General features: G+C 46.7%; 1 protein-coding gene across 4 annotated transcripts in view; it reads left to right on the top strand.

Annotated features, from left to right (window-relative positions):
- GALNT2 (polypeptide N-acetylgalactosaminyltransferase 2) overlaps positions 1 to 27,161 on the top strand; it is a 220,806-nt gene that overhangs the window by 120,125 nt on the left and 73,520 nt on the right. For all 4 annotated transcript variants that reach the window (XM_033199314.1, XM_033199316.1, XM_033199315.1 and 1 more), the window contains exon 3: positions 20,037 to 20,190. In XM_033199314.1, the coding sequence (XP_033055205.1) occupies positions 20,037 to 20,190 (154 nt within the window). The remainder of the gene's footprint in view (positions 1 to 20,036; positions 20,191 to 27,161) is intronic.

The following is a 27,161-nucleotide window of genomic DNA, read 5'->3' as shown; positions in this document are numbered from 1 at the left end:
TATAATATAAAAGAATACATGATAGAATATATTGTTGCTATTATTATTTCAAACAACCCATTATATGTTCAATTAAGAATAAGAAAAATAGGCGAGGAGCAGTGGCTCATGCCTGTAACCCCAGCACTTTGGGAGGCCGAGGCAGGCGGATCACCTGAGGTCAGGAGTTCGAGACCAGCCTGGCCAACATGGTGAACCCCCGTCTCTCCAAAAAATACAAAACTTAGCCAAGCATGGTGGTGCATGCCTGTAATTCCAGCTACCTGGGAGGCTGAGGCAGGAGAATCGCTGGAACCTGGGAGGCGGAGGCTGCAGTGAGCCGAGATTGTACCACTGCTTTGCAGCCTGGATGACAGAGCAAGACTCCAATCAAAAAAAAAAAAAAAAAAAAAAAAAAAGGAAAAGTTTTTATTTTACCTTCACTTATTCCTTTTTTGATGCATCCTTTCTTCGTGTAGATCCAGGTTTCTGATCTATGTTATTTGCCTATGTTTAAAGAGCTGCTTTTAACATTTTTTGCAAGGCAGGTCTACTGATAACAAATTCCCTCAACTTGTGTTTGAGGAAGTTTCAATCCCGCCTTCGTTTTTGAAGATCAATCTTTTTATTTTATTTTATTTTTTTTTTGAGACGGAGTCTCGCTCTGTCGCCCAGGCTGGAGTGCAGTGGCCGGATCTCAGCTGACTGCAAGCTCCGCCTCCCGGGTTCACGCCATTCTCCTGCCTCAGCCTCCCGAGTAGCTGGGACAACAGGCGCCCGCCACCTCGCCCGGCTAGTTTTTTGTATTTTTAGTAGAGACGGGGTTTCACCGTGTTAGCCAGGATGGTCTCGATCTCCTGACCTCGTGATCTGCCCGTCTCGGCCTCCCAAAGTGCTGGGATTACAGGCTTGAGCCACCGTGCCTGGCCTGATCAATCTTAAATGGTACAGAATTCTAGGTGGTGATTTTTTTTTTTTTTTTTTCTCTGAGCCCTTTAAATATTTCCCTCTCCTCTCTTCTTTCCTGCATGGTTTCTGAGAAGACATTGGTTGTAATCCTTCTCTTTGCTCCTCTATTGATACGTAAGGTGTTTCTTTCAATATTTTTTTCTTTATCTTTGATTTTCTGCAATTTGAGTATGATATGCCTCAGTGTAGTTTTTGGAGCCTTTATACATTCTTTGTGTTCTCTAAGTTTCCTTAATTTGCGTTTTGGTGTTCAACATGATTCTGGGGAAATTCTCAGTCATTATTGCTTCCAGTATTTCTCCTGTTCCTTTCTGTCTTTCTTCTCCTTCTGGTGTTCCCATCACGCATCTTGACACCACTGTAATTGCTCCACAGTTCTTGGATATTATTTCAATTTTTTTCACCTTTTTTGTCTTTGCATTTGAGTTGTAGAAGGTTCTAATGTCGTATCTTCAAGTTGAGAGATTTTTTTCATCAGCATGTCCTATCTGCTAATGAGCCTGTTAAAGACATTCCTTTCTCTACATTGTTTTTGATCTCTAGCATTTCCTTTTGATTCTTTCTCATAATTTCCATTTCTCTGCTTACCTTATCTGTCTGTTCTTATGTGTTATCTCCTTTTTCCATTAGAGTCCCTAGCATATTAATCATAGTTGTTTTAAATTCCTGATCTGATCATTCCAACATTGTTCTATATCTGAGTCTGGTTCTGATACTTGCTCTGTCTCTTTAAACTGTGTGTGTGTGTGTGTGTGTGTGTGTGTGTGTGTGTGTTTAACCTCTTAGTGTGCCTTGTAATTTTATGTTGAAAGCTGGATGTGATGGACTGGGTGCACGGAACCCTGGTAAATAGGCCTTTAGTTGTGCCGTGTTAAGCTGTAGTGGGAGGGGAAGCTTACTATAGTCCTATGATTTGGTCTTATTCTTTTCGGGAGCCTTTGTGCCTGGGCTGTGAACCTCACATTTGCTTTTCAGCTTCCCCTTCTCCACATCCTTAGGTGATACTAAAGTCTAGCAGGGGCTGATTATTTCCTGTCCCTCAGATTGGACAGGCTCTGATAAATGCCAGCAGTTTAGTTCCTGTTTAAATAGTTTCTCCTGAGGGCAGGCCTTATTAATAAGAACACAGCACCCTGGCATTTCAAAATAGTTATTTTCCCCTCTCCCTGTTGCAAGCATGAGGGGATATTTCTCCAGTGTTCACTGTGAGAATCTGGTAGAGCTCCAGGAGGTAAAACTCACACAACTATAGCTGCCCACCCCTCCTCCACCCCCATGACTGGGTCCCCCTGGAGTTTTTAATCTCTTAGGCTTGTCCACAGTGAGCCTCCAGGAATTTTCCACTCCAGTTTAGGTTTTCCTACCCCCGTAGTGGATCTTCAGGGGTTTCTACTTAACAGGCTTCCGCTCCAGTGAGTTGTGATTCCCTGTATTCACCTGTCCCATTTTGCGGGGCTGTGGCTTGTGACATTTTTGCAACAGATCCAAGACAGATCTCTAAGAAGTGCTGATTTTTCATTTTATTCAGCTTTTTACTGTTAGGACAGAGTAACGACTTTCAAGCTCCTTACATGCCTATCGGGAACTGGAAGTCTGTTTATGAAGTGTTTGCTTTGGTGGTGAGAGTAGTGGTGAGAGTGATTGCATGTTCTTGACTGTGGTGGGACAAGCCTCACCCCAGGGAGTCCAAGCCCCTCCTTCGTCTGTGCCCTCCTCTGCATTGTCCCAGCTACACCAGATGCAGGTATGTCAGTGTCTCCTCCAAGAACTCTGACTGGGCGCATGCAGTCAGTTTGTGTGTTAAGTCGGCCTCCCTGTCATCTTTCCAGCTCCTGGATGAGTCATGAAGCCCTGAGCCATAGTTCTTTCATGTGTAAAGTAAACATTGCCCACACAATGAGGAGTGTCTGAAAAGAATGGTTAACTAATATTCCTTTATTATAATAATAGAAAGCCAGGATATACATGTCTGTTGTGTGGATTAATGAGAGACTTCCCATGAATTGTCTTCTATTAAAAACATACAGGTGTTCTGATGGTTTTCAGGCACATAGAGAGAGGGAGGGAAAAGCCATCTTCAGGTCATAGGCTGGATTTGACCATTAAGAGTCACACCTTATTTAAAATCATTTGAGTGCTCACATTGACTCTGCCTTTCATATCCTTAACTGTTGCATACAGTTGGTTTTCTTATCTTCAAAGAGATCGGAATGTACTGATTTGCCTGTCTTTTGAGTTATTAGTAGTAATTTTTGATAAATGCACAATGCCTTTTTATTTTGCCAAAGGGCTTTCTTTCCTTTTTATGTTGAAACCATTTTTCTTACTAAACCAGCATACGTGTAATTTTGTTTTGTTAGAAATTTTCTTGTGATTGAAAAATAATTTTCCCTAAGCATGAGGAACACAGCTAAAGTTTTATGGTTTGCAAGAATCCACTGGCCATGGCACTTTCCAGTGTGTCAGTGGGTTGTTCAGGAAGCTCAGTGGCTTCCTGTGTTCTGTGTGTTGGGCATGTAGCAGTTGTAGACAGATGGGCGGGAAGACATGACACCAAGCTGAATGCTTTTATGGCCACAGAATCCACTGACAGATGAAGGAGCCAGATCTAATAGGGCAGAGCAGTCATGTTCCAGGCCAACAGCCTCCAGTTTTCTGACCGCACACTCTATGAGCAAACATATATTTAGACCACCCCTGACACACATATATATTGAAATGCTCACTTAGGAATTACATGCATATTGACATATGGATCTGTTGATACATTCTAAATGAAATGGGATAGTTCCCTTGACCCCTTCACAGGACTCAGCCCACAGCTCTCAGCCCCTCATGGGAGGGGTAGCACGCAGGTGAGTGGGTGCAGGGGCTGAGATGAGTGCTTTTGGGCATTGGCAGAAGTAGAACTCTGTGCAGCCCCCCAGCAGCATCCAGGTGGGGGTACCTGTGACCCCTGGCACCCCATAGGACATATGTTACAGTGTGCTCTTTGATTTGCTGTCCACAGATGACTTAACTGTTAGATCAGTGCGGGGTCAGGGTGACAGCCTTTTGCATCCACCCTCTTGGTACCCGAATTCTTGTCCTAGTGTCCAGGAAGAATCAGGTTGTGCAAACAAATTGAAGGATGGTGGATGTGGAGGACTTTATTGAGTGCTGGAGGTGGCTCTCAGTGGGATGGGAAGCCAGAAAGGGGATGGAGTAGGAAGGTGGTCTTCCCTTGGAGTCCTGCTGTCCCCGGCCAAACTCTTCTCCAAAGTCCCGCTGTCAAGCTGTCTGTCAGAAATCAAGCTGATTCTCTCCAACATCCGGCTGTTTCTTCTCTCCTTCTCTGTTGCTCTGCGGGCCAGGGTGGTTTTGGAAAAGGCAACATTCAGGCAGGAAAACAGAAATGCATGTTCTCACTTTGGGCCCCCCCCCCTCCACCATTCCAGGCTTGAGGGTGTGGCCCTTGCCAGGGACCACCCTCTCCTACCCAGTATTTCCCTGCCTCCTGTTTATATCATAAAGTGTATTTAAAATAAGCTATTATAAAGAATGAGGAAAATACTTGGCAATGTCTGTCATTTTCTTTCTTTGCCTCAGAAGATTGTCTTATGTGGCCCCACTTTGGATACTGCCACTCTTGGAGCTGCCATGATCAGAAAAACCCAAATTACTGTTTTTACTCTATTTCTTGTCTCATTCATCATACTTTGGGGAAGAATCTGGAATTTGGATAAAGTATACCACCCAAGTGGCAGTCCCAGCTGGAAGTCATGGAATGCGGACAAGAACAACAACCTGGGAGCACAGGATCAGGGTTCGGAACAAGGATAATGACCAGGAACTCTAGGCTCAGCTGTGCCACCAGTCCTGTGGCCTTAGAATATTTAGGGAGTATTTGGGTTTTATTTTCCTCATCTGTAAAATTTAGATTCGTTCATGCTCTAAAACTCTTCGATTCTGTTAACTCTGTCTTCCTATTTCCCTTTAACCTCTATTCTCAGATTAGAATCAACAATTTTATTTTCTTTTAGGTGCTGTAAAATTATATCTCTATAGTTCCCCCCACCCTCATACCGCATTTCAGGTCTACTGTGGATGAGTTTTTGCCCATAAACTCTTGTGACCCTTGCTTCTATTTCAGCGTCATGCTTTCTACTTGGAACCACTGAACTTTTTTTTTAGCGTTGGTTTTTAAAATATTATCTTTAAATAGAGTATGTATATTAGTCAATATTTTGTATTTTGAAAATACATCTGATAGAGAAGAATCTCATTTTTTCCCCTTGGTGTGGAAAAACCTCTGGATTGAAAAATAAGTTTCTCCCTGTAATTGTCCCTGAATCTGACCAGCCAGCCAGCTGGCAGAAGGACCGGCAAAGGAGTGGGGGGCCAGTAGAGGAGCAGGGGCCAGTAGAGGAGTGGGGCCATTAGAAGGAACAGGGGCGGCTGTAGGGGCTGGAAGGCCAAGGTCTGCCTCTGAGGACAGCTGTTGATGAGGTTCTTGTTGGACATCTCTCACTCTTTGGTCAACGTGGCCTTTTGGAGCAGATTTTCTCTATGCCTTTATGAGACCTTAGTGTCATTCTTGTATTCCTCAGTAACCTTGTGTAAGGGCCTGAGGCTTAGGAGAGACGTGGGTAGGGAGAGAGTTCAGAAAGGAGAGTCCTGAGGCCATCGGGATTCTCCTTGAGGCCCCTCCCCATCCCGGTCCTGGGCTGTGTCTTCATCCCAGCCACCCCTCCCCGATGTGTTGCTGGTTCAGTTTTCCCAGACAGTGGATTTCTCAGAACAGAAGTTGCTGATGTTCACGTAAAGATGAATGAAACGGGAATGATGAAATGTGTTAAGAGAACTTAAATCCGGGGTGTGAATTGCCACCGATCCTAACAGAGATGTTTTAGCTTTTCTACTTCTCACCTGCCGGAAGAAAGATGAGGTGAACCACGTGTGTTATTTGTTCAGCACTGCTGCAGCATCAGAGAGAAATGTTCCCCGACCCTTTGTTTTTCTAGGTGACTTAATGGGTTCTAGCGTTGTGCATTTACCTTTTTTAATTGTAATAAAAGATGCATAACGCTAAAGTTGCCAGTTTAAGTGTTTTTAAGCATACACGTCCATTTTCTTTAAGCGTATTCACAGTGTTTTGCAGTCATCACCACCATCCATCTTTAGAGCTGTTTTCATCTTGCAAAATGGAAACTACCTGTGCAATTCTAATGTCCCACTCCTGCCTCCCGCAGGCCCTGGTATTCCTGTTTCTATGAATTTGGTTCCTCTGGGTCCCTCATATGAGTGCAGCCTTACAGTACTTGTCCTTTATCTCTGGCTTGTTCACTTAGCATAATTCCTCCAGGTTCACCCATGTTGTAGGTCAGAATTCCCTTCCTGGTCTCTGTGAACCATGTGCCCTGAGATACATGTTGTCTGGGGTGGAACCGTGTGACACTTGTAGGGAGCGAAATCTACATAGGTCTCCATGAGCCAGGCTTGAGGCCAGTGATCTACACAGTGTTGTCATAAGGAAAATAAGTGGCTGTCAGTGTCTTCAGGAAAGCATCTTTTAAAAAGCAAGCAATATGTGTATTGTAGATTTTAGAAATTCAAATAAGCAAAAATAAGAAAATTATATTCATAATTCTACCATCCAGAAATAACCACCATTCCTCTCCCACCCCATGTGCCTCCATACTTGCCCTGGACGCATACCCAGGTCTTGTGCTGCCCCCATCGCTGAGACGAAGGGGTCTCCTCTGCATGGGACGTGCCGAGACCCAGGCACTTGAAGCCTCAGGCCCTGCACGCAATTTCTTAGAGTTGGCTCCTGGGACCAAATGCTCCTGAAGCATTTGGCCTCTCTGACAACAGGTCCTGAGTTTTATCCCACATTCAAAGTTCAGTCTTTCCATGAATTTCTATGAAAATTCAGGTCATCCACAAGGTGACTAACATTTCAGTAGATTTGGGGGATTTGCTGAGACGCTTCTCCACACATGCCCATCTCTCTTTCAGAGCCCCTCATGGGCTTTGGCTCCCTGATCAGGGGACCACCCTCCTCTCTCTTCTTTCCTGAAATGGGGCCTTTTCCTACGGGCAGTCCCCTACCATCTGCTTACAGCTACATTTTTACAAATACAGCACCGTGGTGTACATCTCCGCTTGGGCAATATATCGGGAACTCCTTTTCATGTCCGTAAACATCTCCTATAGCATTTTAATGGCGGCAATATCTCCACGGCCGTCGGCTCATTGAACTTATTTTCTGTTGTGGGACACAAAGAGGGGTTCCAGCCAGTATCCTGAGAGGTAAATCTTTGTATGTCCATGATTATTTTCTTGAAATGAATTCCTAAAAGTGAAATTGCAGGGTCAATGGCAATGCATGCATTTTTAAATATTAGTTGCCATTTTGTCTTCCATGGGGGGCCTATTTTCTTACTCTAGCCAACATTGAAGAACAAGTCTTCCATTGTCTTTCTCCCGTTCCAACAAGCAAGAAAGTGGAGACCAAGGGCTGAGATCAGTAACCAGAAATGTAATGGAGCTGTTTGAAAATAGTTATCTTAAGCTTTGTTAGTCGAAATACAATGTCCAGAAGCAGTCACATGACATCCAGTGTTCTCTGGGCTGCCACCCCATAGCTGAAGTGTTTTGTTCTCTTCAGAGCACAGAGTGTTCAGGGATGATAATAAACTGGTTAGTCCGGCTAACAGTGACTTTGATTTTGAGGAAGCGGATCCAGTGTCCGATGAGGAACACGTGCAGTAACTGTGGATGTTTTTACAGAAGGGCTTCCAAGGGGAAGTGGGAGCGTGATGCCCCAATATTTGAAAGGCTACCATATAAAAGAGGTCGATGACTTTTTTTCTCTTTTTATTTGAGAATTCTGTTTTTTGTATTTGAGCAGAAGTTAGAGGGAAGCTTTTTCTTGTTTCTGTTGTTTTGAGACAGGGTCTCACCAACCCAGGCTGGAGTGCAGTGCTGCAATCGTAGCTCACTGCAGCCTCGAACTCCTGGGCTTAAGCAGCCCTCCTGCTTCAGCCTACCACATAGCTAGGACTACAGTTATGTGCCACCATGCCAGACAAATTTTTAAATGTTTCTGCAGAGACAGCATCTCGCTGTGTTCTCCAGGCTGATCTCGAACTGCTGAGCCCAAGTGATCCCCCGTCCTCAGCCTCCCAGAGTGCTGGGGTCATAGGCATGAGCCACTGTGCCTGTCCAGGAAGCAGTGTTTGTTTTCATCTGAGGAAGCCCCCACCAACAGTTCTTGCTGTGCAGTGAAACAGCTGCCTTTTGAAACGGGAGGCTCCCCATACTCAGCACCTCTTAAGCTGTGGCTGGACACTGGGGACTGTAATGGAGAAATTTTCACACCTGGAGAGACGATGTCCACAGTTCCTTCTGAATCCAACAACAGGTGGTGCCAGGGTTTCAGAGACAGGAACACATGCTCTCAAAGTCAGAGACTCAGTCACTCCAGGGTGGAGACAGGACTGGCACTGCCACCTGAAAGGGGGCTGGGCAGCTGGGAACTGCACAGGCATGCAGGGTTGCTTTTTGGTGTTTCACTTCAATTTCCCCCACTTAAAAGTGAGTTGTTGGGTGCAGTGGAGGGAACACAGATTGGGCATAATTAGGAGTTTGAGTAGTGGTTCTATCATCTTATAGCTGTGATATGTTGGATAAGTTTAACTTCTGTGCCTTAGTTTCCTAACTTGTAAAGCGGAAGCCATCATATTTGACATGGTTATGGTATGGTGTGGACAAGGTCCTGTATGAAGTAGCAGACCAAGTAGTCACTGGTTAACAGTTGCTCTCTTTCTCTCCTTCTGTCTTTTTCATCTGTTGGCTGGGATTCTGGGCAGTAGATTCACTTTGATATTATTTCTGATATTTAAGATGAAAAAGAAGTTTGGACCGGGCGCGGTGGCTCAAGCCTGTAATCCCAGCACTTTGGGAGGCCGAGACGGGCGGATCACGAGGTCAGGAGATCGAGACCATCCTGGCTAACATGGTGAAACCCTGTCTCTACTAAAAAATACAAAAAAAGAAAAAACTAGCCGGGCGAGGTGGCGGGCACCTGTAGTCCCAGCTACTCGGGAGGCTGAGGCAGGAGAATGCTGTAAACCCAGGAGGCAGAGCTTGCAGTGAGCTGAGATCTGGCCACTACACTCCAGCCTGGGCGACAGAGCGAGACTCCGTCTCAAAAAAAAAAAAGAAGATTGATCAAAACCGTGTGCAATAGGCTAAATTTATTATGGTTAGGTACTACAACATATAAGGGAAAATGAAGAATTTTCATTTCAGGTTTGGAGAAGGGATACATGGTGGTTTGTACATGAAGATTTACTGCACTTCATCAATTTGATACTGTTTTGTAGTATAGTTTTGGTTGTTTTGATAGCACAGATAATTTTAAACAAATGAAAACTGTTTCCTCTATAACATCTGATATTTTCTTAGGTTTTCTTTTAAATAACTTTTTATCACTTCTTTGGATTTCCTGATTTTTTTATCTTTAATCATGGATGTGTGGGATTCCTTATTTCAAGAGATGGTTTCTCACAGGTGAAGACAATTTCCTGTGATACCAGCTATCCAGTGACAAATACTAAAGCATAATTTATGGGCCTTTGTAATCGAAATGGATCTATTTGTTTGTAATCCTGGCCCAGCCCTTGTCTTTTCTTTCATGGTGTAGCATTATGACCTTCTAGAGGAAGAATATTAGGATTTTTTTTTCCTTTTAAGCACAGTAAAATTACATTCAATTTGAGATCAAGCAAGAGGTTAAAATAAATCTGAGAGCCTTGTCCTTTGATATTAAATACATTCTGTCTTCCTTCCTTGGCTGCTTTCCCAGCGGTTGCTCTGTTTTACGTAGGGTAGCTTTACATTTGTTTAAGCTGTCTCTCCTGGGGAGGATTTGAATGAAGAGTTGCAGTACAACACTGAATACCTGTACAGAATCCTGAAGCCTCCCGTAGCCTGAATCCACTGAGACTCTCAGTTTCCTGCACGATGGGACCTGCGTCCAGGAAGATCCCTCCCCTCCCCTTGTACACCTGCGGGTGGTAGATGACAGCTTTTTGCCCAGGAACATATGTCAGAACGTCATGATCTGCTGCTGAAGGACATCGCAACTGAGAGTCCTCTAAAGACCACATTTGTGCATGTGCCTGTGCGTGAGCCTCTGTGTGCTGGGGTGTGCACATGCCTGTCTGTGCTGGGGTCTTCATGTGCTTTGTGATGTTAATTCTTTGAAGGGTCAGTTTAATAGGTTTCTATCTTTTTTTTTTTTCAAATATGAGGTTTAGTAAAAACGAAAATATTAAGAAAGAAGTGGCATTGTTTGGAATGGTAGCATTATTTTAAACCAACGTTTATTTGAACAAGTCATCCAAATGCAAGTAGTCCCCTGATGATAAAAGCGTCTTTTTCAAAAAGTTCACTTGAGGATTGGTTATTAGGATCCCAGAATGAACTGTCCCATGGAAATGGTGTCCCGAGTGACACTTAGGACCCCTGTCTGGCTGTGTCTCAGGCCACAGCCAGGTCCTAGAGTGTCAGCCACAGAGCTGATGCTGGCGGGGCCCTGAGCACCCTTCCCAGGGCCTCAGTGCCTGTGCTCGGTCGGCCTCCACTCCCAGGCACTATGGACCGTGCAGTTACAGTCGCCAGCCACTCTGTGCTCGAGGGATGCCATGCTGCTCTCCAGCCTCGATAAGATAGGGAGAAAAGTTCCCAATACGAAACCAGGAAAAAACAGATTCTGAAAAGGTAACTATAACTCAGAGGCTGGTGGATGGGTTACAGGAGGTAGAAGAAACTCTGTACCCAAGGAAGTACCAAAGCACAAAACCTTGTGCCATGAACGATAGCAGGTGTGATGAAGAGTATCAGTGGGGAGGCATGCCAACTAAGTCAAAGATAGGGAAGAAAAAAAAGAAAAAATTGCTAGGCCTGAAGTCTGTGTAACCCAGGGAGCAGTGGCCGGGTAGTGGCTGAGTCAGGACAGTGGGCAGGGATGTGTCCTGCAGAATGGACCGGCAGACAGAAGTGGCAGGAATTTCTCCTCCAACACCAGCCTTAGGACCCCCTTCTGCACGAGTCCAGAGCCAGGACTTGTCAGGCCACCGTAGGTCTGCTCTGTCTGTCCAGGTCCTGGCCCTTCTCTCCCAGAGGCAGAAGAATTAACCTGGGCTCATCCCCTCTCTGACTGTGTACATTGTTTTTCATGGCTACAGGGATAAGAAGGGAAGCTTAGGGCCGTCATTCCAAAGGTAGTGGGCAAGGAATCTCGCTTCCTCTTGCTATTAGCCCAGCCCTTCAAATGGAGTGGCCTCCATTTGCTATCAGACATCAGATGCAGCTGCAAGGTGGCCAGGAGAGGAGGGACACTCTCCCCACAGTGCCACAGGCCTCTGGGAACAGTGTCAGAACAAGTTGCAGGAACACCTATAGGGCTTAGCAGGATGTTCATTTTCATTACTGAAGTGCACTGCCAAGCAGCTTCCGGGCTGGGCCCCCCTCCACCATGGGGAGCAGAGAGAGCTGTGGCAGCCGATTCCAGTGCGTGTGGAGAGGTCAGTGTTGGAGATGACAAGCATAGGCCTGTGGACACGAGGGGAGGAGAGAGAGCTAGAAGAGCATCCCAGCTACGCAGTGAGAGGAAGCGGAGCCTGCCCGTTCCCATTGGGCCTCCATCTTCTCTGTCCAGACTTGATCTCCAAACTGAAAAGGGTACAGCAAACAAGGTTAGAAGGATATTGAAGCCTGAGTCAGGTGGAGAGTGATAGGACTCATTTTAAATGGCTTTCAGTGAATGTGTCTCCAAATCCAGACCAAGGTCAAGACAGAGAGGGCACAGCCAGAACCCGAGAGGTGGCTCTAATTTCTGGGGAGTGACTTGGGAGTCATTGAGGTGCCGGCAGAGTAGGAACAAACACCATTGTCTCTGTGTTTGTTCCTGTGTTCGGCGGCAATTAGATGTGGTTAAACTTGAGCTCTAGCCTCAGTGGAATTTCAAGTTATTAGACAGAAGAGTGGAAGCACTTACAAGGCCCCCTGGCAAGAGGGTTTTAGAAAAGCTGTGGTTGGGATGGAGCTCTGTGTGAGCGGGCAGGAAGAGGCTTGCAGAAAGAGGAGAAAGAAATGAGAGAGGGTGCAGAGAGGCAGCGACTGGGGACCCCAGGGAGTGCTCCTGGAGGAGGTAGCCACATTGAGAGGCAGCTCAGCCGGCAGGAGGGGTAGACACAGCATCGCAGTGGCCCCATCTTATCTGTAAGTATGCACAGCGTCGGTGGTGCGGGCGTGGCTGAGAAGACCAGGTTTAGTAAGGGTTCCCAGGTAAACCTTCTGGGATTGCAGACGGGACTGACAAAACAGTAATGCAGTGTTAGCCAGGTTAGTGGAAGCAGGACAGCCTTCCTGAGAGGTGCTGTGCCTGCCCCGCCACAGATTCCACGGTGGCTCCTCCTGGAGGAGGAGGAAATGCTGGGGAGGCACTGCTGGCCATGCAGGCCGGAGGTGAGCAGAGACCTGGACGTGGGTTTGGGGCTTGCAGGGGCTGGGCTGGCTTGGAGGTGACGTGCCATTTGGCTGGGGACACATCCTCAGATAGGGGCAGGGCCTTCATGAGCAGGGGCAGATGTGCACTGGGCTGTACACGCTTGCACCGGGGTACTCAGCCTCCTCGCTTTCGTCTCCTGTCTGAGCATCCTTTGTTCCACAGCCAGAGGCACATTCCTAGAGTGTGAAGTGGATCAGCACTCATTTGCTCCAAATATCCTGTGCGCTCTAGAATGTGAAGAGTAAGGTTTGAGTACTTCAGCCCAGGCTAGAGGATTTGCAGCCACTGGGCACAGGGCCCCCTCACCTCCCCGCCTGCCATCCCTCCCTACTGGGTCTCCCTGTCTCCAGGTGTCTTCCGTTACATCCCGCCTGCATCTGGCAGGCTCCTGCTCACACTTCGAGACCCAGGCCCAGTGCCCCTTCTCTGGGGCTTTCTTGGAACCTTGACTTTGGTTATGGAGCTATCCCATCTCCTCCGCACTATTGGATGGTGGGTCTTTCCAGTGAGGCGTTTGTTAATTTCTGTACATTTGCTCGGGCTTGGCATTTTCACTGTACTGGGCTGTTCTGTTCAACTTGGGGAAATAGAGGGTGGTGGATTGTTTTTCTCCAAAATTAAGACCCAAAATAAAACGTCTGTCTTTTTAGGTCACCCATACGTTCCTCAGGACAGCAAGTGCGAGACATCCCTTTAGTATTCTTCTAACCCTAGGATTGAGAGAGGGTGGGTCTGGATCTTGCCAGGAGATGGGAAGATAGAGCTCCACCCGGGGACACAGGCTCCTGCGTTCTCGCCCGTCCAGCACACAGGCTGCTGTCAGCAGGCAGGTCCCGCTTCTCTTCACACCATCCCCACTGAGCAGGAGAAGCTCGGCATCTGTGTGGGAGCCCCCAGAGGCTTTGTGGCCCTCAGTAGCCCTCTGGGTGATGCAGGGAGCAGGAGAAAATGGCAAAAGAAGGTGCCCATGACATGCACAGGTGAGGGGCAGAGGGCTGGTGCTTCCCATCTCTGCACAGTCCTGGGGTTTCTCAGACCCAGTACCGCCAAGGAATGTTAAAAACAGCTTAAGTGGAAAACGTAAGGACCTAACTGATCATGATATGACTGATAGTAAAACTAATTTTCTCTTAGAGTAGGCCCCTGACATTTCCATTTTGTAAAGTGGGCTATGTCCAGACTATTCCTCTTTCGAGCGCTAACACCCCTGGCTTCAGAGCAAGCCTCTCTTCCTCCCCACTCCACCTGACATGGGACCTGTCTCAGATCTCCCCCTGCCTGAAACAAGCAGAGAGTGACATTGAGTTATTATTTCCAGGTGTTTCTTGGGAGCAGCAGATGGAAATGGAAGGATACAAGTGTAAACATAGGTGAAATCATCCACTGGCCCCATCTTCTGTCTTCTCACAGCACTGTGGGGAGGGCGGGAGGTACTCGTGGGTGAGGCAGGGCAGGAATTCAGTGCATCCGCAGGTCCGCACCCCTGCTCACCTAGGCAGAGCCCACAGGAACCCCAAGAAGAAGGCAGGGATTCCCTCTATGCTTCCTGCTCCCCTCCCGGGGTCAGTTGCAGAGTGGGACACCACTCATGGGTGTCACAGAGCGCCTGGTGGCTGGGTGGTTCCCAGCAGTGGTTCCTGGGTGAGGGCATAGGGGGTTACATCAGAGAGGCCGGGGCATTCTGTGTGTCGTCATTTCTGCCTGTAACTATCAGTGAATTTATATCAGAGTTAGTAGTGTAGGACTTTTGCTGTGGTCATTTCATTTAGTTGTTATAACAACCCCAGAAGTGGAATATTATTTCCATTTTATACAGACCAGAGTGTCAGAGGGAGTCAGTGAGCCAGGCTCACCCTCATGCTTGGATTTTGTGCTGTGTGTTTGTGCGCGTGCGTGTGTGCGTGTGTTTGGCTCCTCCTCTGCTCAAGTCCTTGAATCCTAATCGGTGACACAGCATTGGCCTGGACCCCCGTTGGCCAGCTCCGCACCCTCTGTTCCCCCGTGCTCCAGCCAGGGATCTGACTGATAGGGTAGGCAGACTCGGAAGGGCTGACAGGCTTTGCGGTGGAACACATTTAAAAAATGCCTGCAAATGAGCAAAAGAGGCGTAGGAGTAAGCGTCCGGCGCACGACCACAGCATGTCTCAGATGCGGCTGGATCGGCACGCAGCTATGAGATGTGTAAGAACTAACACGAAGCTGCGTTCCTCCCAGTCACACGCAGGATTGGATTCCTTTTCACGGTCAGCCTCCGGTACCTTCGACCCAGGACGCGACCCCTCAGTAGTAAAGCCGTTGACAGGTGCTTGTGGACTGTGCATGTGGAATGCTGGGGTGCTGCGGGCGAGGCTAAGTCTGTGAGGTGAGGAGCTCCGTCTTCACCTGGGTGGGAAGGGGAGCCTGGAGCAATATGAGGAGTGGTGTGGGCAGGACAGCAGCCCAGGAGAATACCAGGAGTGGCAGGGGCAGGACCAGCAGCCCAGGAGAATACGAGAAGTGGCGCAGTCAGGACAGCAGCCCAGGAGAATACGAGGAGTGGCATGGGCAGGACAGCAGCCCAGGAGAATACAAGGAGTGGTGTGTGCAGGACCAGCAGCCCAGGAGAATACGAGGAGTGGTGCGGGCAGGACAGCAGCCCAGGAGAATACGAAGAGTGGTGCGGGCAGGACAGCAGCCCAGGAGAATATGAGGAGTGGCAGGGGCAGGACCAGCAGCCCAGGAGAATACGAGGAGTGGTGCGGGCAGGACAGCAGCCCAGGAGAATGTGAGGAGTGGCGCGGGCAGGACCAGCAGCCCAGGAGAATACAAGGAGTGGTGTGTGCGGGACAGCAGCCCAGGAGAATAGGAGGAGTGGTGTGTGCAGGACAGCAGCCCAGGAGAATACAAGGGGTGGCAGGGGTAGGACAGCAGCCCAGGAGAATACAAGGAGTGGTGCAGGCAGGACAGCAGCCCAGGAGAATATGAGAAGTAGTGTGTGCAGGACAGCAGCCCAGGACAGCGAGACCCTTGTGGGCGGAGTGCTTCTCAAAGGACATGGCCATGCATGTGGGGAGCAGGGCAGTCTGTGGGACTGCCTGAGGGTTTGGCTGGGACTAGTGCAGTCCTCATTCCAGCTCAGGTAGGTCGGCATGGGGTTGCAGACAGGTGACTTGTTCTGTCTGTAGAATAATCAGCTGTAAGCTTCTCATTTTCACCAAATCAGGGGTTTCAAGGCTGGTAAGGTCAAACAATTCCTTCTTTGGTTTCAAAGATCACATCTAAGAGAAATTTATCTTCTGGAAAGAAATTTCATCAAAAATATTTTCATAACCTTATTTAATAAGCAAACTGTTTTCACAGCCCTTCTTAGGGTAATGCTGTCTTTCTTTTCTCATGTTATTTAAATACCTTTCTCATGTTATTTAAATGTATGTTTTATTTTCCTGTCATCTTGGGTGATGAAGCTAGTTTCTGCCTCCTCATGTAAAATGTTATATCTCTGAAGTATTTTCCATCAGCTGCTTCTGCTTAGCCAAGTCCATTTTCCCGAGATTCTCATATATTTTTATTTTCTAAAGCTTTTTAATTTCCAGAACTATTTTTAAAGATTTTTAAAGAGATGGTAAAAGCACAAGATGATGTATGGGTGTCATATTTTTAGGAAGGTGATATATTCAGACGTTTTGTTGGTTGTTTTGTGGCTGTTTCTCTCTAACCTCTAACTCATAACCCCACTCTCTACCTCTCACCACGTCCCTGTCTGCTTGGGGTTGGGCTGGGGCGCATGTGCTCTCTACAAATCTTGTTCTCCATGGATTTTCCTGCCTGCCTCCAGGGGTGCTTCAACCTAGCAATTCTATATAGTACAGAAATAACCAATTTTAGTAATGGTTCTTTAGCTTAGCGTTTTTCAAATTATGGGTTGTGACCCATTATTAGGTGGTGAAGCCAGTTTCGAGAGATACCTAAAGCAAAAATAGATCTGTTCATCACATATAGTGAGGGCAAGTTTGGCATTGTGAGACTTTTGTGTCAGTTGGGTGTGTATGTTTGCATTGTGACACCTGGGTCACAGTGTTAAATGTATGTCATTGTCAAGCAAACTTGAAAGCCCCTGTAGTATTCCAGTCCTGCTAAGCTTTTATGAAAGAAATACTCTTGGTAGTCTGTCTCTAGTAAAACGGCGGTGTGTCTCGGGGAGTTTGCCGCAAGGCAAGGCAGGGCCCACACCAGGGTCCTGTTGAAGATGCTCCTGTGTCAAAGGAAGGGGGTGTGGCAGGGTACCGCTAAGTAGGCTCATGTAGTCTTTGGGTACTGAAGAAAGATACTATTTTTCTGAGGTTTTAAGGGCTTCTCCTAGTTCATTTTTTACTCATGATTCGTATCTCAGCACAAATATTCCTTCTGCAGGGAAACCACCCCTGGTTTCCCAGTCTAGATAAGATTCCTCCGTTAGATGCTTCATTTCTCACCCTCAGAGCACTTAGCTCAGTTTTTATTGATACATTTATTAGTACGGTCATTTGATTCTTTTTTTTTTGAGACGGAGTCTTGCACTGTCGCCCGGGTTGGAGCACAGTGGCGCGATATGGGCTCACTGCAACCTCCGCCTCTCAGGTTCAAGCGATTCTCCTGCCTCAGCCTCCCGAGTAGCTGGGATTACAGGTGCCTGCCACCGTGTCCGGCTAATTTTTTGTATTTTTAGTAGAGACAGGGTTTCACCATGTTGGCCAGGCTGGTCTCGAATGCCTGACCTCGTGATCCACCCGCCTCAGCCTCCTAAAGTGCTGAGATTACAGGCATGAACCACCACACCCAGCCTAGTACAATCATATGATTCTTGTCTGTCTCCTTCCATCTCCTAGAACATGAAGTCCACAGCATGGGTCACGGGCCTGTGTGTACTGATTCTGCCTGCAGGATCTAGCATGACACCTCACGTGGAGTCACCTGGCATGCACTGCAGGCCAGGGTCTGAGCCACCCTGTGACTGATTGGCATTAGATGTCTTGCAAACCCTGTGCTGTGATGGTCTAATTCCAGAAGTGCGGTGGGGATGTGAGAGCACAAAAAGATGTTTGGGTGGAAATGGGATGGAAGCTTCAGGAGCTCTGCAGAGGCCTTGTCCCATGGCCACTGCTCTCCTTGCACACAGGTCCACACCAACCAGAGTCCTCAGACCTTGCTGTCCCCAGCACACCGGTGAGAAGCAAGTAGGCTGTAAGAGTTACATGGTAGGTTGAAACCTCTCTCAGGTGGCGGTCTCTTCTCTGGCTGGGCATGGGACTCCGTCATGGTTCTTTATTCCATAGTTCAAAGTTCTGTGGTGCAGGGTATTCAGGACATTAAACACATTTGTTAGAACCAGCTCATTGGAATTCTGCCGTAGGTGCTGCTGGTTTCTATTTTAACAAAGGCTTCAAAGCCTCTTTTGTATTAGTCCATGAAAGGATAAACTCACTGACGAGGAGTCGAAGCTGCTCGTTCTTGAGCACAGGTGGGCGTTATTTTTCTTCTCATCCTTGAAAATATATGAGGGTGAAGGCAGTGTTTTTAGGATGGGCTTTGCACGGAACACATGTTTCCAGTAAAACGTTTTGGAAACGCTTTATTTGAGGCATAAGAAAATGCTGACACCTTGGCCGGCTCCACAGGCAGCTGTTTATTGGGGCCGTGGTATCATTGCTGTAGCCAAGCTCATGGGTTTTGGAACTGATTTTCTGTTTGAGAGGCCAGGCTTCTGTGACCCCCCTGAGTATCATTTCCACGGCAACCAGCTGTGATGAGATGGGGGTTCTGACCTCGCAGGACAGTTGCAACAAGAAGCAGATGAGCTTTTAGATAGAAAATTTACTCTTCTGTCTTGAACAAATTACATGTAACTGATTCTCAGTTTCCTCATCTCTGAAATAGAGAAAGGAACACAGTGGTCCTTCAATTGTGTAATGAGGGATTTCTGTTGGGAAAGTAGATACGGAGGTACACATGCTACTATCATACCGTGTTTTCAGGGTCAACTGCATGATCCAAGAGTTGACATGCTGCAGAAGAACTGTCTTCCCCTTGCTTCCCTGTTCCGTGTAGCTGCCAGCAGCCCTGCCTTCCCCTCTCCAATGTTGGCTCTGACGGCCAGGCTCTTGCATGCTCCTTCATCACACTGGCCTCCTGGCTGGTTCCTGAATGGGCATGCTCATGCCCACACTAGGACCTTTGCACTGCAGTGCCCTATTCTCCCGGAGAGCTGCATGCCCACACCCTGCCTTTGTTCAGTTACCTGCTCAAAATCATCTTGTTAGGCCTTACCAGACCACCCCATAAAGAACAGGAACCCTGTGCTCCCTACCCCCGTAACAGCCTTATGTTTCTTCATGGCAGTTCCAGCCACTGGAAAATGTTTGAGTTTCATGTGAACAGCATTGTTGGTGGTGTTTATTATTATTTTTTAGTTTGTCATGTCTATGAAATGGAACATCATAGGCCATTAAGTCCTCATGAAGAACCTTTTGTTCTGTTTACTTATTTTGTAGGAAACTTAATTTCAAACAATGAATAACATATCCAAGATCATATAGGTAGCAAAGTGAATGGTGCTTGATTGAAACCCAGGTTAACCAGAATCATATATGTTCTCCTTGCCTCAAGTCTGCCTCTCCTTCCACCTTTCTTCTGCTGTTTGAGCGTCCTGCCTTCGTGCTTTTTTCTGGCTCTGCCTTTATTACACCTGGGCTCATCCTGACTTCACTCGCCAGCAGTGCTCTCCCCTCAGTGCTCCTTGGTCACCACCACTGCCTCTACCCTAGGGTAGGGCTCCTCAGTGCAGTGGTGTGTTCTTGGAGAACCTTGTGCCTGGCATTCTAGGGTTCAGGCCAGTGCCAGGGGACAGGCAGGCTGCCTTGGCTTCCTTCCTTCCAGGAAGAGAACAAGTATGATGTGGGTGTTAGGAATGGCCAGGCCCCTGCTGTGCATGTGGGGACACCTCTGGGAGCCACATCCTTCACTTTCTCCCCGTGGGGTCAGGCATACTGACAGCTGCAAAGAGGACCCCTTGACAAGGTCTCACCAGAGGGCGTTTTGATATCCTGTTCTTAGGGGTTATTTTTTGTATAAACATTTATTTTTGTGTTACCTGATGTTACATGATGGAATACCTTATGTGTAGTTTATAGACGATCTTCTTCACCCTAACTGAGATAATGTCAACATTATAATCCCTGGAAAGGTGGGACAAGCTGAGAATATCTCCTTTTATAGAGAACATGAATGATGCCAGTTATGGGTACTTTGATTTTACTTTGTTCACTGGACAGATGCCTGTACGCCAAGCCTTTAACTTTCACGCTGTAAACGGCAAACCTGCAATTTCCTGTTCTCTGGCTTGTAGACAGGATGATGCTTGCTTGTGCTGTTTTCAGCTAGTTTTTTTTAAATGGCCACTATGTGAAGAAGCCACGGATGTGATTTCTTGAGTTAACACTTACTGCAGTCTCTGTGATGAGCACTTGATTACATTTTCCCTCATCCCTACCTTCTGCTCTGCTCTTTTTAGGGAAAGTACGGTGGCCAGACTTTAACCAGGAAGCTTATGTTGGAGGGACGATGGTCCGCTCCGGGCAGGACCCTTACGCCCGCAACAAGTTCAACCAAGTGGAGAGTGATAAGCTGCGAATGGACAGAGCCATCCCTGACACCCGGCATGACCAGTAAGTACCCCACCAGGCACCTGCTGCAGCTTCATTTGCTTTCACAGAAACCAGTATGTCGCTTTCACCTGTGGTGCCAGAACTTCCCCATTACTCTGGGAAATTGAATGTGTGTTGTAAAACTAGGAAAAATCCTGAGGTGTATGGCAATGGAACTTCACCCACAGTTAGTGGAAGGATGGTTCTAGATTCAGTTCTAGTTTCAGGTGCCCTGTGGCAGTGTGCGGAGGCTGTGGGTTTCTGGCCAGAGCTTGGAAGTCAGAAAGAGTTGCGTGACTGGCTTTATTTATATTTACTGATCACTTGTTATTTTTCTGATCCATTCACAAAAATGCAAAATTTGTCATTGTTCCCAACCTTGGAGGAAGAAAATCTAAATTCCTGCTTATTGGGACAGCTTCTATTGGAAATGCTCTAGAGATTAGAAAGGAGAAGTGAACTACCCAGCACAGTAGGTGTTAAATTGAGCAGAAACACAGAAGGGACGGATGCCACCTCTCCACATCCTATACTGCAGGAAAGGCTCTTGTCCACATCTTTCTTTGTATTTTTAGAGATAGGGTCTCACTCTGTCACCCAGGCTGGAATGCCGTGGCGCCATCATAGCTCACTGTAACCTCACTCTTGGCTCAAGCAGTCCTCCCATCTCAGCCTCCTAGGTAGCTAGGACTATGGGCATTTACCACCATACCCAGATAATATTTATTTTTTTATTTAAATATTTTTATTTTTATTTTTATTTTCTGGTAGAGGTGAGGTCTTGCCATGTTGCTCAGGCTGGTCTTGAACTCCTAGTGTTAAGTGATCCTCCCACCTTAGCCTCCAAAAGTGCTGGAATTGTAAGCATGAGCCACTGATCTGACCTCCTCTTCTTCTCTTCTCTCTTCCCTTCTCTTCTCTTCTCTTCTCTTCTCTTGTCTTTCTTTCTTTTTTTTTGAGACAGAGTCTTTCTCTTTTGCCTAGGCTGGAATGCAGTGGTGTAATCTCGGCTCACTGCACCCTCTGCCTCCTGGGTTCAAGCAATTCTTGTGGCTCAGCCTCCCAAGTATCTGGAATTATAGGCATCTGCCACCACACCTGGCTCATTTTTGTATTTTTAGCAAAGACGGGGTTTCACCATGTTGGTCAGGCTGGTCTCAAACTCCTGACCTCAAGTGGTCTACCCACCTCAGCCTCCCAAAGTGCTAGCAGCCTCCCAAAGTGCTGGGATTACAGATGTGAGCCACCACTCTCACCCCTTTTTATTCTTTAGAGATCTTGAGGGTGGAGGGTACTTCGGGGTCTATAAAGCTCAGCTCAGGAGGTTGCTAGGCATTTTAAAAACAGTATTTGTCACCACTTATCAGGAAAGTGGTATTCGTAATCCTCCTTGTCATCCCATACCTGTAAGATTTGCTGTTAAGAACCTTGATTGGGAGGCCATTCACATTGGAATTCTTAGTGAATTAGTCTTGTTTCAGATTATTAAAAAATAAGGAGTTGCATTTTGAAGGCAGCTGTTTTCCTGGGTGCTTGGTATATCTTCCTGCTTAGTTACCTTTAGAGTCATTCATTCATCAGTGAATGGAATATGGATTACACATCTACCATATGTCAGACTCTGTGCTCGGATCCTAGAATTTCAGCCAGAAAAATCTGGCCCCATTCCAACTGCTAGGGATGGCAGGTGCACCAGGAAGTGAGGTCGTGTAGCTCGGGGGGTTGGACAGTCTACTTTGCATGAATGCTTTTGAGGCACTTAGGAAGATGGGAGGGTCAGGACAGGTCCCAGGAGGAATGAACTGGTTGGGGACACCCGGGAAGAAGGAAGTGCAGAAGCCCTACCAGGAAAGCATGGGGTTTCCAGAGAGCCAGCAAGGGTCTAATTTCATGGGCAGGAGTTTGAGGGACTGATGAGGAGGCAGAGGTGGAGAGAGACAATCGGCCAGTGAGGCTATGTTCACACACACTGCATACAGTGAGACAGGGTTTTTCTCTTCTACTCTCAAGGAACTTTATGGACAGTGTAGATGCCAGTTAACTTCCAGGAGCTTCCTTTCTTAACAGTTTTCTTTGGGTTCTAGTCAGCTGTGTTCACCTATTCCGGCTCATATTTAAGAAATATGTAGCTTTACAGTTTTTTTAGGGCCAGGGAAAAGTGTTTATGTGTGTGTGTTTGTTAATATCCGATACATATGAGTATATCTAAATGTACATATCTTATATAATGTTAAGAATCTCATCATTTTCCTAACTCCACTCCAAAAGATTGTCTTTGATTAATGTTTCCTGTCATCCATTAATTTCTTTTCTAAAGCCAGCTCTACTCAGTCCTTATGCTGTCCTGGTTAAAGTCAGCTTGAATAACTGTTAAATACTGTATCTAAAATAAGGGGTGACAAGCTGGTGTCCAAGGACCTCCAGGGAGCCATGCGTGGACTTTGGGATGTTGTGAAAGCATTGAGGCCGAAGCTGTGTGCAAGATCACAGGTGCATATGTAGGTGCATTTCTGGGGACAGGGTCCTTCACTTTTTTCAGAGGGTCCCAGGTGTGTACTTCCCCATGGCCAGCCCATCCCCAGGCTAACCAGGACAAGCAGCCCATGCCAGGTGCTTCTCCGGCCCCCACCGACGCGATCCACACCACCCTTAAAGGTAAGCTTGAAGCTTATCTTCATAAACACAGAGGAAACGGAGTGCCTAGAATGTTAATAACTTGCCCTGTGATTAAGAGGTACTGACTTAAGACCAGAAAGGGTCCGTATAGCTTTTAAGAAGGGCTTGGCCTAAACTCAGGGGAATAAAGTCTAGCAGAATCTAGTGCAAAAATCTTCCCTGATGACTTCAATCGACTGCTTGACATGACATCTCCATGAGATGGTCTGAATTTCTTTTCACCATGTGGTTTAAGAGCTAGTTTCCCACCGAGATTTTATCTTTACATACTTATCCTGAGCTGAGAGAAGAATGGTGTTCTTTCTCATGGCTCATCAGCCTGTGGGCTGGCTTTCTCATCTGCCTCCCTTGCAAGTCCCTACAAAGTCCCCAAAACTATATGTACATATTTTTTTTTCAAAGTTTTTGAAATATGAGTTTGTCCAAACAGATGTTTGAATATTCATCCCACAGTGTGGGATACATTTTAGGTGGGTTTAATTTTAGTTCCAGCCAGTGTGTCATGTTCATTTGCATGTGTTAAAGGGGCAGCTGGGATGCCTTCCACATTTGTTGGATTTGGGCTAAATTAAAGTCTATCCATAGTCAATTGGATGCCTAGAGCTGAGCCGATTTAATGTCTCAAAGTGTAAGCTCTAGAATTACCATTCTTGTTGAATGTCGGGTTAAGAAAATTGGGTTACCTCTTTGAATTTCTCTCCCAGTATATCTAATGGAGAGCTGTTACAGAATTTGACCTTTCTATATAAAATGTTTTTTGTCTCTGCAGTATCTCCCTTCGTGTTGATCTATAGAAATGCTTGCACAATAGAATTCGGTCTTTAGTTGTGATAAATCTGAAAGCAGTACAGGTGGAGGGTACTTAAGAATGAGGTGTTTGGAGTCCCACAGACCTGGGTTGAAAATCTCAGACCCTCCAGTTCTTAATTCTGTGACCTTTATTATCTATAAGATGACATAACATTACTCCGTCTGTAACCTATGAAGATTAAGCAACACGTTTACATGGGCTGGTTGCTCCTCCCCTGAGCCACCTCAGTGAGGTATCCCTTGACCGTCTTTCCTAGGAGTTCAGCCCCCTAACCGCCACTCCAGAATGTCCCGTCCCCCTTTCCTGCTTGATTTTTCTCCACAGTTCCCCTCACCACCTACACACTGTGTATTTTACTTATTTTTTTCTTCATTCGTCTTTACTCCAAATAGTGAGTTATTATATCCAGGGTTGTTATTCAGACACCTCCAGGCACTCAGTAAATTCAATAAGTATTTGCTGAGTGAGTGAATTGTTTAGCAGAGTGCCTGGCATATACTGAGTACCCAATAAATCATGCAAGATATGAAGAATAATAAAAGAATACAGGAGAAGGAAAGGGGAATATTTAAGTATAAAGGTCATGTGAACTCAAGATGGGCCACAAATAACCTTATTGTGTTTGTGTTCTCTCAGGACTGGAAAACTGCCATTATAATCCATCCCTTATTACCCTCAAGAATAGATAGACGGAATCAAGGCTTCAGAGCCTCCCATACAGACAAACAAAAACATTCTGGGCTATGCTTTATTTACCTTTCTAGATGTATAAAATATATTGTACCAAGAAGAAATATTTACATGGAATCAGGAAGCATACAAAAGCCAGCTGTGAGTGAAATGCTAAATACTATGTATAGGATATATTAGGCTCTCTTAGATATTAGAAAGATGATAGCCCATCTTATTTTTTTTTCTTTTCTTTCTTCAGGGCCTCGCTTTGTCAACCCAGGCTGCAGTGGCACAATTTCGGCTCACTGTAGCCTTTCACTCTTGGGCTCAAGCGATTCTCCTGCCCCTGCCCCCTGAGTAGCTGGGACCATGGGTGCGCATCACGATGCTAGGCTAAGTTTTTATAGAGATGGGGTCTTACTGTGTTGCCCAGGCTGGTCTCAAACTCCTGGTCTCAAGTAGTTCTCCCGCCTTGGCCTCCCAAAGTGCTGAGATAGTAAGTGTGAGCCACCACATTCGGCCCCATCCTAGTTTTGAAAGCATGATCTCTTTTATTTTTATTTTTTTGTATTTTTAAATTGGTATATCATAGTTACTATCTATCTTGGGGGTACATGTGAGATATTGATACCTATCTACAATGTGTAATGATCCAGTCAGGGTATTTGGGATATCCCTCACGTCTGACAATGATCTCTGCATGGTTTCTCAATTTAAAAAAAAATAATCTTCTTGCTTGGAAATTTCAAATAAATTATCAAGACTTAAAAGCAAATTAAACCAATGGGAATTCTGAAGTTTCTTTTTTGTAGTAAGTGTTTGTTTTTTCTCTCTCTCTCTGCATTGGGAAGCTGTTCTTACTGTCCAGGCAGAAGGTAATGGAAAGTAGCATTGGTGGTGGTGAGAAGTGGTCAGGTGGGCTATATTCTGAAGGTGGGGCCAACAGGATGTGCTAATGGACTGGACGGGGATATGGCTTGGAAGAGGGTGCCAAGGATTGTGGCTGGCACGAGGGAAGACTTGCAGTCTCCTCAGCTGAGATATGGGGAGGCTGTGAGTGGAGCAGGTGTGGGGAAATTTGGACATGTTAATGCCGCTCAGTGTAGGTGGACCTGTTTTGTAGGTGGTGGGATATGTGTCTGGTGTTCAGGAGGAAGGTCTTAGCGGGAATGTAAATTTGGAAATGTTCAGCGTATGGATGGTATTTAAAACCATCAGGCTGGGTGTTAAGCCCAAGGGAATGGATGCAGACAGAAGGGGCCCAAGGCCTGAGCCCTGGACGATTCCAACATTGAGATCTTTAGCTGTGAATCTGGAGCCAACGGCTGACACTTGAGGACAGTCTAACACTGTAGATTGCGTACTATTTTAGGCTGTGTTCCCGTGATCAGGAGATATAATTTCATGAAACGATGCAACTGTGAAGCTAAAAGGAGCCTCAGGGGAGTGTCTAATTCAGTGGTTCTCAGCCTCGAGCTGTGCCACCCACTCAGAGCGAAGATGGAAATGTGGGGGTAGAGGATCGGGGGTTGTTAGAATACCCGTGGGGTGCTCCTGGCATTTACCACCAGGGCCCAATGAAGCCACATGTTTCATATAGCCCAGGTTGGTCTGGCACATTGAAGAAACTGTCCTGCCCAAATGGCCACAGGGCTTCCTGTCAAGCCCTCATTTCCTTATTTCCCCCCATTAGTTAAAAAAAAAAAAAAAATGCATGTTGGAGTTGTTTTTTTGTTTTTTTCTGTTATTGGTCTGAGTTGTACCTGCCTTCTCCATCAGCCAGCCCTCAAAGGCAGGGTAGAAAGCCATCACCTCCTGAGCTTTGTAGCCCATACAGGCCCCATCAGAAGTCTCTGTCCCTCTGACTAGCAGCGCCGTGGAAGTATGAATGTGTTGTGGACTGAATTGTGCCCCCTCAAGTTTCATACGTTGAAGTCCCAAACCCCAGAGTGACTGTATTTGGAGACAGGTCCTTTGCGGAGGTGATTAAGGTTACAGGAGATCCTAAAGGGTGGTGCCCTTATCCATCCCATCCTGATGCACCTGTCCTATGGGGCAGGTGTCCTTATAGGAAGAGGAAGATGGAGAGAGATCTTTTTCCCTACCATGTGAGCACACAGTAGAACGGGGCCACCTGCAAGCCAGGAAGAAGCTTCACCAGGAACCAGATCTGCTGGTACCTTGGTCTGAGCTTCCAGCCTGGAGAAGGCTCACACCTGTAATCCCAGCACTTTGGGAGGCCAAGGCCGGTGAATCGCTTGAGTCCAGGGATTTGAGATCAGCCTGGGCAACACAGTGAAAACCCTCTCTACAAAAAAATACGAAAATCAGCTGGGCATAGTGGCTCACGCTTGTGGTCCCAGCTACTAGGGATACTGAAGCGGGAGGATGGCTTGAGCCCAGGAAGTTGAGCCTGCACTGCACTACAGCCTGGGTGGCAGAGCAAGACCTTGCCTCCAAAAAAGAAAAAAAGTCTATTATTTAAGGTACCGTCTGTGGTATTGTCAGGCCAGGCTGACTAATACAGAGTGGAAATGATACCTCTTGACCAGCAGGCCAGTGGGAGGGCCGGCCAGCCAGATCCCGAAATGACTTGGGTAACACGTGCTTCCATTTTCTCTTAAGCTCTTCTGAAGCACCGCCCCCCCCCCCTGCCCCCGCCCCACCCAGTGTTATCTGGTTCGGAGGTTCCCGGGGTAACATACCCTTGATGCCTTCTTTAGAGTATGCTGTGCTTAGGAAGTGAGTGTCGTCAGGCTGGAGCGTTTCTGGGATCCAAACTCCTTTCCAGGAGGGTTTTGATTTTTTGCCTGGAAATGCATCTGATAAGAAA

The sequence above is a fragment of the Trachypithecus francoisi genome, unplaced genomic scaffold (assembly GCF_009764315.1).
Source record: "Trachypithecus francoisi isolate TF-2019V2 unplaced genomic scaffold, Tfra_2.0 Lachesis_group5, whole genome shotgun sequence".
Taxonomy (NCBI): domain Eukaryota; kingdom Metazoa; phylum Chordata; class Mammalia; order Primates; family Cercopithecidae; genus Trachypithecus; species Trachypithecus francoisi.
The sequence above is the reverse complement of the archived record's forward strand: the minus strand, read 5'-3'. Positions and strand labels throughout refer to the sequence as shown.